Source organism: Danio aesculapii, chromosome 24, assembly GCF_903798145.1.
Source record: "Danio aesculapii chromosome 24, fDanAes4.1, whole genome shotgun sequence".
NCBI lineage: Eukaryota > Metazoa > Chordata > Actinopteri > Cypriniformes > Danionidae > Danio > Danio aesculapii.
In genome coordinates, this window is record NC_079458.1 from 40,233,049 (window position 1) to 40,245,356 (window position 12,308).

The window sequence follows — 12,308 nt, forward strand, 5'->3', positions numbered from 1 at the left end:
TTTTTTTTTGCACAGGCCTATCTAACATACCTCAACAAGTCTTGTCGCCTATCCAAGTTTTAGGAACAACAAATAATAACTTGACTTCTAGTTGATCATTTGGTATCAGAAGTGGCTTATATGAAAGGCAAAGACCTCTAGATTACGCTTATTTTACCACAATAAAATATGAACATGCCTTGATTATTAATGATTTCATTAGGACAGTAAGCTCTGACTCTGCTTTGACAAAAGTCTCATCACTGAACAGAAATAATATCCAGTATAGAATATGTGGTCATGCTGCAGTGGAAACAGAATGAATATTGTGTCTGACTCCATCATGAGCTTGGAGGACTGCATCCATACATCTCTGCAATGACTCAAATCACTGATTAATAAAGTCATCTGGAATGGCAAAGAAAGCGTTCTTGCAGGACTCCCAGAGTTCATCAAGATTCTTTGGATTCATCTTCAATGCCTCCTCCTTCATCTTACCCTAGACATGCTCAATAATGTTCATGTCTGGTGACTGGGCTGGCCAATCCTTGAGCACCTTGACCTTCTTTGCTTTCAGGAGCTTTGATGTAAAGGCTGAAGTATGAGAAGGAGCGCTATCCTGCTGGAGAATTTCCCTGTGATTCCTGTGGTTTGTAATGTAATGGGCAGCACAAATGTCTTGATACCTCAGGCTGTTGATGTTGCCGTCCCCTCTGCAGATCTCTCGCACACCCCCATACTGAAAGTAACCCCAAACCATGATTTTTCCTTCACCAAACTTGACTGATTTCTCTGAGAATCTTGATCTATGCGGATTCCAGCAGGTCTTCTGCAATATGTGTGATGATTGGGATGCAGTTCAACAGAAGATTCATCTGAAAAATCAACCCTCTGCCACCCAATGATCAACTAGAAATCAAGTTATTATTTGTTGCTCTTACAACTGGGATCAACGACAAGACTTTAGTCAGGTAGTGTAAAGAATTAAAGCTGCCAATTGATGATCAACAGTAAAAATTACATATTTTACCTCTTCCCAACAGGGAAAACCAGCAACAATCAAGAATGCATGATTATATGGCGTCATTGCTTTGCAATCCAAAAATGTCATTATAATGGAAGTCAATGGGGCAAAAACAGCCACCAACATAACAAAAGGGTAGTCAATTTGAACAATACACAAGAGTTAATCTTAAAGGCCATCATTACGGCAAGACACTGTAAGAGACTCAGGTAAATAAAGTTATAGCCACACTTTTCAACTATATTATCTCATCAAAAGCAGTCGATTAAGAGACAGTTGCTGCATCCCAATGTGCATACTTGTACTATGTCCTAAAAGTATGTACTTTTTTTGTAGTTGAGTGTGTAACAGAAGAGTATCGTCCCAAATAGCAGACTATACACGAATCACTCATGCACTTACACACTCAACAGGACAGTATATGAATTCAGTGTCGTAGTGTCATCCTAAATGGTCTCAGCAACATCTGATTCTTGCTGACATTAAATGCTGGATGGTGGTTTTCAAACTTACTTTCATGGGTCCGCATGTGAGTGCGGAGGAAACTGGGACGCCCGAACCCCTTAAAGCAGATGGGGCAGTTGTGTGGTCTCACTCCCGTGTGTATTTCCAGATGCTTCTTCAAGTCTCCCGGGGTGTAAAAGCTCTTATTGCACACAAAGCAGACGAACGCGCGCTCTCCTGTGTGTGATCTAATGTGCACCACCAGAGCAGAGCGCTGCCGGAAGCTTTTGTTGCAGGTGGGGCAGTTGAAGGGTCTTTCTCCGGTGTGAATGCGCTCGTGTTGTAATAAACCCTGGCGTCGACCAAACTTCCTCCCGCAGTAAGAGCAGGCGAAACATTTCCCCTCCACATCAACATGCTGATCTGTTCAAATTGCCAAGAAGAAAACAGACTGTCAAAATGGCTTTAATTAAACTGTAGGCTGACAACATTATCTTCAACTCGGTTTTTATTTCATTCAAAAGGATTCGCCCTCCTGTCAATATATTTCCAATAGTGATGTTTAACAGAGCAAATATTCACAGTATTCCTTACACTATTTTTTTCTTCTGGAGAAAATCTTATTTATTGTAGTTTGGCTTATTTCATTTTAGTTTGGTTTTATTTATTTCATTTAATTATAATTAACAAATAAATATAAAAAAATACAACAAATAAATGTAAATAAATAAATAAAAATAAATAAATAATTTGAATAAATAGATAATAAATAATAATAAATAGTTTGGCTTATTTCATTTTAGTTTGGTTTTATTTATTTCATTTAATTATAATTAATAAATAAATATAAAAAATAAAACAAATAAATGTAATTAAATAAATAAAAATAAATAAATAATTTGAATAAATAAATAATAAATAATAATAAATAGTTTGGCTTCATTTTAGTTTGGTTTTATTTATTTCATTTAATTAAATTAATAAATAAATATAAAAAAATAAAACAAATAAATGTAATTAAATAAATAAAAATAAATAAATAATTTGAATAAATAAATAATAAATAATAATAAATAGTTTGGCTTATTTCATTTTAGTTTGGTTTTATTTATTTCATTTAATTATAATAAATAAATAAATATAAAAAAATAAAACAAATAAATGTAAATAAATAAATAAAAATAAATAAATAAATAATAAAATCTTTACTCTCAGGCTTTAATGGGCATTAAAATTGATGCGGAATTAGCATTGTTTAGATGTTCAGACCAGGCTCTAACTTGGCCTAGACATCAACAATTCTCCTTTATGTAAAATATAGTTATAAAGTTTTATAATGTATGTAAATAAATATAGAAATGAAGAATCTGAAAATTGATGCTTTTCGGAGGCCATGGAGGCTTTATGAATAACACCTCCTTAAAAAGCTATGAAAAGAGTATACTAGATTTAGCTTACCCCTAAGTAAAAATTGTATTTATGAATAAAAAAAAAATGGAATAATAATAATAATAATAATAATACAATAAATGTATAAAATAAAAATAAAAAATATAAATAAATATACTTTTTATTAATTTATTTTATTATTTTTTTAATTATTACATTTTTGTTTTATTAAAGTTTTATTTATTTATTTTTAATTGTTACCATCAGCACTCTTTAAGAATTAGACGAGAAACAGGCACTGGTACAATGATTTAGTTTATTGAATGAATAATTTTTGTAGACAGTTTTTAATATCCCCTGCCCTATTATTATCCTGTAGTATTGCAGAAAACTCCTCCTCTCTCCTTTTGAGGATGTGAACTTTTCAAAAACAAGTTTCTTAGTGTATTTCTCATAAGATTATTAAAATAACAAATGTTACCCATCTATCTTAGTAGCATTTTTACAAATATCACTTTTTTCCTGAAGGTTTAATACAGTTGAAGTCAGAATTATTAGCCCTCCTCTATATATTTTCCCAATTTCTGTTTAACAGAGAAAAGTTTTTTTTAGCACATTTCTAGACATAATAGTTTAAATAACTCATTTCTAATTACTGATTTATTTTATGTTTACCATGATGACAGCACCTCAAATTTGACTAGATATTCTTCAAGACACTTCTATACATCTTAGTGACATTTAAAGGCTTAACTAGGTTAATTAGGGTAAAGTTAGGGTAATTAGGCAAGCCCTTGTATAACAGTGGTTTGTTCTGGAGACAATCCAAAACTAATATCGCTAAAGGGGGCTAATAATATTGACCTTAAAATAGCGTTAAAAAAATTAAAAACTGCTTTTATTCTAGCCGAAATAAAACAAATAAGACTTTCTCAAGAAGAAAAAACATTATAGGAAATACTGTGAAAAATTCCTGAATCTGTTCAACATCATTTGGGAAATATTTGAAAAAGAAATAAAAATTCACAGGAGGGCGAATAACTATATATCGTTACATTACAGCACTTATAATATAGTTTGAGGTGGATCAGGGCAATAAATAAATGCCCTTCATGCAATTTATCTGGGCAGTTCTTCTTACCTGGATGAAATATGAGCTGATGTTTTTTCAGGGACGTGGTGAGAGCGAAGGTTTTGCCGCATAGGATGCAAAAATATGGCTTCTGATGATCTGTCAGCTCTGAACTGGAGCTCGGATTGGCATCATGGTCTTGATTCGCTGAGGGACTCAAGTCCATCTCCATCTCTGATTGGTTGCTCGTTTCTATATAAAAAAAAACAAAACATAGATATGCAACTTAAAGTCCACATGAACCAGAAGCCATGACTGTTAGTTTTTGGGCGTGGCTAACATACTAACCCCCCCCCCCCCCCCCCCCCCCCCCCACCTATCAGTTTTGACAACAAATAGAGATGGTGAGGACGAGGAGTCTGTTCGGTTGAAATAACTCTCCCTAAAGCTGAGGTCACACTTGACTTTTCCTCCCATAGACTTCCATTCATATGCATGTGAATGCGTCAGACTGGACACGCAAGGTCATGCGTCAAGTTTCGCATGTTGTTGCGGTACAAAGTTCAAGCTTGGTGAACTCTGACCTGCAAAATCGCATCGCTTGACTGCGTGAGACCAATCGAGGATCAAAACAGGACCTCTCTGGACAGAAATTTAAAACATGGAGCAATCGCTTGCTTTTTTTATGTCTAATCATCTTGTTTAATCCCGCCCCTTTTCACAGCGCCCACGACAGAATTTCGCACACACAAAGCCCAGTGTGACCGTAGCTTAACCCCGTTTCCCCATCTTTCTGAATGAACCAACTACATCCAATCAGCTTACAGTATAAAAAAACAAGCCACGCCCACTGTTTTCTTATTGAATATTCTGTTTCTCTAGGAACTGAATCACAATACGGAAAAAAAACAGTCGCAGCTTCTGGTTCATGCGGACTTTAAACTACAAATCGCATGTGTTCTGTAGCTCCAGCTCCGCTTTACTTCAGACTAAACATTGCATATCCTGCGATGTGACTATTGCACATTGTATTATCGACGCTGTAATAATATATTGTGCAGCTCTAGAACCTACTGTCAGAAAGCATGGCTGATGATCCAGAAGCCCCACAGGCGTCCTCCAGCTCCTCCTCCTCCTGAGGAATACCCCCATCATTTCCGTCCTGCTGCTTGTTCACATGGGACAGCATGTGCGCCTGCAGGCTGCTGGGTCGAGGGAAGCTCTTCGAGCACAGTGGGCAGCTGTGCGGCCTGATGCCAGTATGCGTGCCCATATGAGTCTTCAGATCTCCCGAACCGTAGAAGCGTCTGCAGCAGACGAAGCATTCGAAGGGCTTTTCTCCAGTGTGGATCTTCCTGTGCACGATTAACACGGAGCGCTGCCTGAAGCTTTTGTTGCACACATTGCAGCGAAACGGCCTCTCGTCGGTGTGAATGCGCTTGTGTTGCTCCATGTCTTGATGGCGTCCAAATATTTTTCCGCAGAATGGACAGGTGAAGCGCTTCCTTTCAGCAACACTCAAACACTCTGTTGGGAAAAATGCATCAAGGGGATTTTTAAATGATGCAAACTTTGAAAATGATAGCAATATTCAGACAATACTGTATTGTGCAATGATGTTTCATGACCAAACATAAAATTATATAGGCATACGGCAACATTTGTGCATCCAAAAATATTCAGTTGAAACAGCAATGTTTAGTTTCCAGCCAAAATGGTTTTGAAGAAACCGCTTGAGTGAAACTTCTGGTGCATTTTGCACAACTTGGTTAAATTAGCTTGTGTGAACTTTAAAGGAGACCTGTTATGCCCCTTTTTACAAGATATAAAATAAGTCTCTGATATCCCTAGAGTATGTGTGTGAAGTTTCAGCTCAATATACCCTACAAATAATTCTTTATAACCCTCTGAAACTGACCATTTTGGGCTTTTATCTTAATTGTGGGGATTTGGTGACTGTCGCTTTAAATTCAAATGAGACTGTGCTCTTTTCAAAACTGAGGGCGGAGCTCCAAATGGCAGCTGTCATAACAAACAATGTCATCTTTCCATTTAAAATGTCATAATTGAGTGACACTTAATGACAGTCATTATAAGCATGCGTAAAATCTCTTTCACATTCATGACATGTCATGATTATAAAGGTTTAATAAAAGTCTTATAAACACCTCTTCAAGTACAGCGTTACAAAATTTTTTTTACTTGCAACTACCATACACCCAGCGCAATAAGGTGCGAGACGTGTTTGGCTTGATTTGTTGCTGTTTTCAGAGCAGCGCAACCCTAATCTTCACATTTTACACCACGATTAAATATCAGATCCATTTGCGCCACTTTGTGGACTCATGGGTGTGCTGGTCTATAAAGGAGGTGTGTTAGGGCATATTGTTGGCGTGTTGCTATTTTGAGAAACTGAAATAGACCAACAGCGCCACTGACCAACTAAAAGCTGCACTAAGAGCAGAGCATGTTATTTATGCGCCTATGCAGGTCCAAACACTGACACATTACTGAATACACACAGGATGTACAGCAATACACAAATATCTTTACAAATGAGAACAATTAAAGGATTAAAATGCTACAAAAATGATGATTTTCTACATAAACACCACTGCCTCCATGGCTAATCTCAGGGTTTTTTTTTTTTGTTTGTTCATGGCAATCTGCATTTCTATAATGTTGTTGTTGTTGTTGTTATTATTAGCAGTATTATTTATTATCTGCATAAAAAGTAAAAGTAAAGTAAAGAGGCTGAATGGAGGAGGCTCGTTCTTTATCCTCGTGCTGCAGATGCTCTGTTTAACTGTTTTCTCACTAGTGAAGCTTTCAGTTTTTACACTTACAAAGTCCGCCATGTAAATAGCAAATGCGCCACGGCGAGACGCAACTGACTCTAAAAGGTAATGTGAGATGAGACTCTGATTGGTTTAATGCACGTTATACTCAACACACCCAGAACTCATTAAGAGAATAAGCTCAACCCTGTTATACCATGCGCCGCAGAGCGTATTTTTCCATCCTTAAAATAGCAAAAGTGGATTCATACATGCCTTTAATGCTTTTGCACCATGCGCTTTAGACTTTGCGCCTAGATCGTTAAAATAGAGCCCTGTATGTCAGGTGGCCTGATTTTAAAACTGTGATTTCTAGACACTGAAAATTCACACAAAGGATAACATCTTTAAATGTGTTTTTTTTTATTGCACATTTGGAATAAATATACATCTATCAAGGAAAGTAAAAAAATATTTTAATGGGTAAAAACTGAGAACCAATGTACTAGGGCTGGTGTCCCTGCAGAGTTTAGCTCCAACTTGCCTCAACAATATGGCTGGGTGTTTCAAGTATACCTAGTAAGACCTTGATTAGCTCATTCAGGTGTGTTTGATTAGGGTTGGAGCTAAAATCTGCAGGACACCGGCCCTCCACGAACAAGTTTGGTGACCCCTGCACTAGGGGCTCTTCAAAAGACATATTTAGACAGTGTAAAAATTTATTTATAGAAAAAACCTAATACTGTTTTAAAAACTAAAGATTGCCTTTATTAGATAGAACAGTATTGAGACAGGAAGCGAAGTTGGAGAGAGAGAGGGGGGTAGGGTAAGGAAATATCCTCGAACGGGGATTCAAACTCAGGACGCCCTGACGTGCTACTGCACCATATGTTGACGCGCTAATTAGGGGTGGGCGATATGACCTAAAATTAATATTACGGTATTTTTCATCTTTTGAACGGTGACGGTATAATATCATGGTATTTCAATAGCAAAATAATATACATCTCAAGGAAGAACGGACAAAAGAAAGTCTCACTTCTATCACTCTTTAAAAGTTTGGGTTTGGGTCATTGTAAATGCTCAGTCTCGTTATGAGCTGATCTTCATTTCTCTGTGTTGGTGGAATAAAGCAGGCGAGTCAGCCGCACCAATTTATGAGCAGACAGAGCAGGATTCTCATGATGACCACCAGCGCAATACTGCTCTTTGTTATGAGCCGTAGTTTCAGTGTAAACTTAGTAAAGGCGAGTTTCTTTGGCGATGATGTGTACAGTGTTAGATTTTATATTTAGCGGACATTTGCGCTGAACATGCGGTGAATGCAACGCATCGAGATTCAGGCACCCTCTCCGAAAACCCTCGATTGATCTCAGCGGGTGGATCAACATTTACCTCATGTCATGATCGCTGTCACCTGCGCCATTATTATTATTATAACTTTAGGTGAGGTTTGCAAACCTGTGCACCTTTCACTCTTCAGCCGTTTGCATTTCCTGCAGTAACAAAAGCTCCCTGTTATCTGACAGCGGGAAGCGTTGAGTGACTGACAGCTAATATGAACCAATACAGCAGCAGGGTAGAGCGATTCAGCAAGTTTTTAGAGAAAATCAAATCAGATTGCACTACAACCATTATATTCAGACACACAAATGCTCCCAAATATATTATGAGGGCGCATAGATTACATTTCGGGCGCTCATGCGACCAAAATGGTTGCAATTTCGAGCCCTGTAGTATAAGGACATGTATTCAGACCACAACTAAACGTTTGAAGAAAATTGAATGCCTTATTATTTAGAATTAGCTATTATTGATGTAAATGCAGCCGTTCAAGGCGCATAATTGATTTATTACGGTATTGACGGTATTAGAAAATCCATGTCGTGGCGCAATGTCACACCGGTGATGACTATGACACCGGTGTACCGCTAACCACTAGGCTATTGTACTGACTAAAGATTACATTTTAAAATTATTTTAAAAATGTATAGATATTTAAATATACAAATATTTTTTTTAAAAGTTTCTTTTATATTGATCATCATTTGGGGGTCCATCGCATAAAATAAACTCCTGATTAAACCAAAAATCTGTAACCACTGAATATTTATTAACCCCCATAAATCCTCATATAATGTCTTCCATATTTAGTGAGCTCTGCTATTTCTCCTCAGCTGTGATGATTTAAAAACAAAAGTTGCGCAGTCCTCACCTGGATGAGCGACACGCTGATGCTTAATCAGGGAGAAGGAGACTGAAAACTTGCGGTCACAGATCATGCACTGATATGGCTTCTCCTCTGTATGATGAGTGCGGTAATGTTTCTTCAGGTTTACTGCTTGACTGAAATATTTCTCACACTGAGAGCACTGGTACGGCTTCTCTCCAGTGTGAACCCGCAGATGGATTCGGAGCTTGGCTTGCTTGTTAAACCTCTTTTCACAGTGATTGCACTGGTGTGGCTTTTCTTCATCAGAAGTCTGCTGGTCAGCTGTAAACTCTTCATCTGGAGGAGCGTCTGCTGGTCCAATGTCTGGAAAAGAAACAACAATTTTAAAGCTCCCGTTAATTGCATTTTTATTCGATGTTTGGCATAATCTCAACCTGAAACATGAAGAGAGATGGGAAATAGTGTAGCTCCTACAGCCAATAGCGTTTTGTTTTATCACAGCTCTGCCAGTGACCGTGGTTAAGCTCAAGCGCATCAAATGTGAATCTTCTTGAAGGAGGCGGGGCATGTCAGATACTAGAGAGCATTTGATTGGTCAGAGGATTTGATAAGAAACTGAAGTATGAGGTCACATGAAAAAAAAAACGTTGATCCATTTAGGCGGATGTGGTAAACTGCCTTGCATGTTTATTTGGAACGCACTGAATATTCGGCCGCTGAAATATTTTTACTTAATATTTAATTACATTTTTGGGGGTTTTTACAAAATACTTAATGCCTTAAATTCCTTAAGTTGACATAAATGTGACAATTATTTATGCACTGGCCCCATTTAAATACACTATCAAATCTTTCTCAAATATCAGTCAGAAGACAAGCGTAAAACCACTCAACAGCTAGATGTTATTTCTAGATGTTATCTAATGGCCCGTTTCCACTGAGTGGGGTACGGTTCGGTACGCTTTTATGGCCATTTGCACTGTCAAAAGGTACCTAAAAGCGAACCATACCTACCACTTTTTGGGTACCCTTTCGGAAGGGTACCTAGCATAACAAAAGGGTACCAAAAGGCAGAGCAAGATGTGCAGCTGAACAATATTGGTTTGCAGAGATACGTCACTCACTCTAGCAACAAGCCAGGAGAATGAAAACAAAGGAAATTAAATACACAGCCGAGACTTTACACTGTAATAATATATACATATAGTAGCGAGCCATGGTCAACCCGAGCTTAAACAAACCTTGTCGTCGTCTTGATGAAAAGCCACAAAGCCTAGAAGAAGAGCAGAATCTACCCTGTGCACTGTTATTGTTTACAAGGCCGTCTAAAGGGAGAGCGGTTTTACTTTTTCACGGGATTATTGAAGTGCTTCTAACACCAGATGCTTTCAGAAATGGACAAACACGAGAGTGAAGAGCAAAAAGGAGAAACCCGAAAAAACAAAGGAGCAAATGATTCTTTCAGCAACCTAAAAGATGAACACACTGCCATGTTGAACTATTATCATCAGCTTTTGGACTGTTATGAACTCTGAATGACAGAATTACTCTCTAACAGAGGTCACATGTGCTGCTGAAGATTAAATATGCAGATGAGAGGTCTGCTCTGACTGTGGGCTATATGTTGCGTGTTGTTTTTGAACCCAAATAAGGACTAAATGTCTGCTGTGTGTAGTTTCTCTGTAGTTGGTAACATATCGGAGACTGTAAGCGTCTGTATGTGTTCATATATGTTCATTTGTTTATTTATTTTATATAATCACAGACAGCAGTAGGCTATTTTGCACTGATCTGCAGTTATAATCAAATCTTGTTCACAGAAAGGTTAGTAATGAACATCTGTACACAAGTATTTATGTGTATAAAGCATCTGTTTTGTGAGAAGTGCTTCTCATATGATATGTGAGCGACCCGTACAGCTTTACTTTGACATTTCCTCCAGCGAGAATGACGTCGACTGAAACTTTGTTGTACATCATGCCCTTGGTACCCTTTTGGCAGTGGAAACGCAAGCCTGATAAAGGTGACCCTTACCGAGCCGTAGTGTACCGTGCTGTACCTCTCAGTGGAAATGGGCCATTAGTCCCCATCCCCAGAAGTGATAACCCATTGTTGCAATGTGCCAAATAAATATTTTGATTTCATTTGTAATTCATTTATCATTTAAAAACTTTACTTTAATTTATGCAAATGCAATGCCTTGTTATGGTAAGTTTATAACAATAGTGTTATTACAGTGCACAGTCATAGCCATAACCATGGAATGGTGTTAATAACTGGCATAATTTCTTTTGGTTTTCGACCTTGCCTTCCTATTTTTCTGTGCATCCCTAATGTTTACATTAGTTTTAGATCATCTAAACGTGAATTTTGTCACAGTTTTGGAACACACTAGCTTATAGATATCCTAAAAACTAACAATACTGATACTAACACCTAACACTTAATTTCATAGGACCTAGATTTGTGGAGGGAGATTTTTAGACCAATGAGATTTTACAGTGGACTACACTTGGGAAATACTTGAAAAACTATAAAAATTTTACATGTATAAGTGTACATTTGACCATTCTTTAGGGTGATACAATTGAAGATACTTGGACAATAGGTGTGAATGTACTGATTGTGATTACTGGGCTCACCCTTTTGAACAGAATCCAGAGAGCGCTCAGATGATGGAGATGCAGCTCTTTTAGCCTCCTCCGGTTGAGCACTGTTTTCGTTAAACCCATCGCTCTCAATATTGTCAGCAAACGCCACAGACTGCGGTTCACTGCAGTCGTTCAGTGGGTCGGATTGTAAGTGTCGGTCTACATCTTCAGACGCCAGAGAACTGCAGGGTCTCTCACGGTCATTATCTTCCAATCGGTGGACGTCGTCTGATTCAGAGAAGGTCTGATCGTGGGGCATGAGATTGGATAGGTCTGAAAAGCTGTTGACGCAGTCGGGACAGCGGTGGGAAATCTCTCCGGTGTGTGTCAGCTCGTGCTCCTCCAGATCGCAGTCAAAATTCTTCCCACATTCGACACAGATTAAGCACTTTCCCTCCGTACTGACATCTTCACCTATATAAATAAGAGAGAGAGAGAGAATAATTCATTTGTGATCGGTCGATATCTGACATTTATTATTACAGAAAAAGATCTGAACAAAAGAACAACAGTTTGTACCTTGATGAAACGCACGTAGATGTCTTTTCAAGGAGGATAACAGGGCGAAGTTTTTAACACAGATCACACAGTGGAAGGCCTTGGCATCCGTATGGACGAGCTGATGAGTCTTGAGATCTCGCTCCCGCGCGAACGTCTTTCCACACTCCAGGCATTGGAAAGGCCTCTCGCCGGTGTGAATGCGGACGTGTTCGGACAGATGCTGGATTCGGGAAAACCCCTTCCCGCACTGAGAGCACTGAAACGGCTTCACAGCGGCAGACAAACTTTTATTGAGCTC

General features: G+C 38.2%; 1 protein-coding gene across 2 annotated transcripts in view; it reads right to left on the reverse strand.

The window, feature by feature from the left end:
* Positions 1-12,308, reverse strand: part of znf271 (zinc finger protein 271) — a 28,119-nt gene that overhangs the window by 13,541 nt on the left and 2,270 nt on the right. For both annotated transcript variants that reach the window (XM_056450369.1, XM_056450370.1), the window contains exons 3-8: positions 12,029-12,308; positions 11,501-11,923; positions 8,901-9,221; positions 4,983-5,435; positions 3,978-4,160; positions 1,517-1,870 (exon numbers count right to left, since the gene is read on the reverse strand). The exon at positions 12,029-12,308 is cut by the window's right edge and continues 2 nt beyond it. In XM_056450369.1, coding sequence (XP_056306344.1) covers positions 1,517-1,870; positions 3,978-4,160; positions 4,983-5,435; positions 8,901-9,221; positions 11,501-11,923; positions 12,029-12,308 — 2,014 coding nt within the window. The remainder of the gene's footprint in view (positions 1-1,516; positions 1,871-3,977; positions 4,161-4,982; positions 5,436-8,900; positions 9,222-11,500; positions 11,924-12,028) is intronic.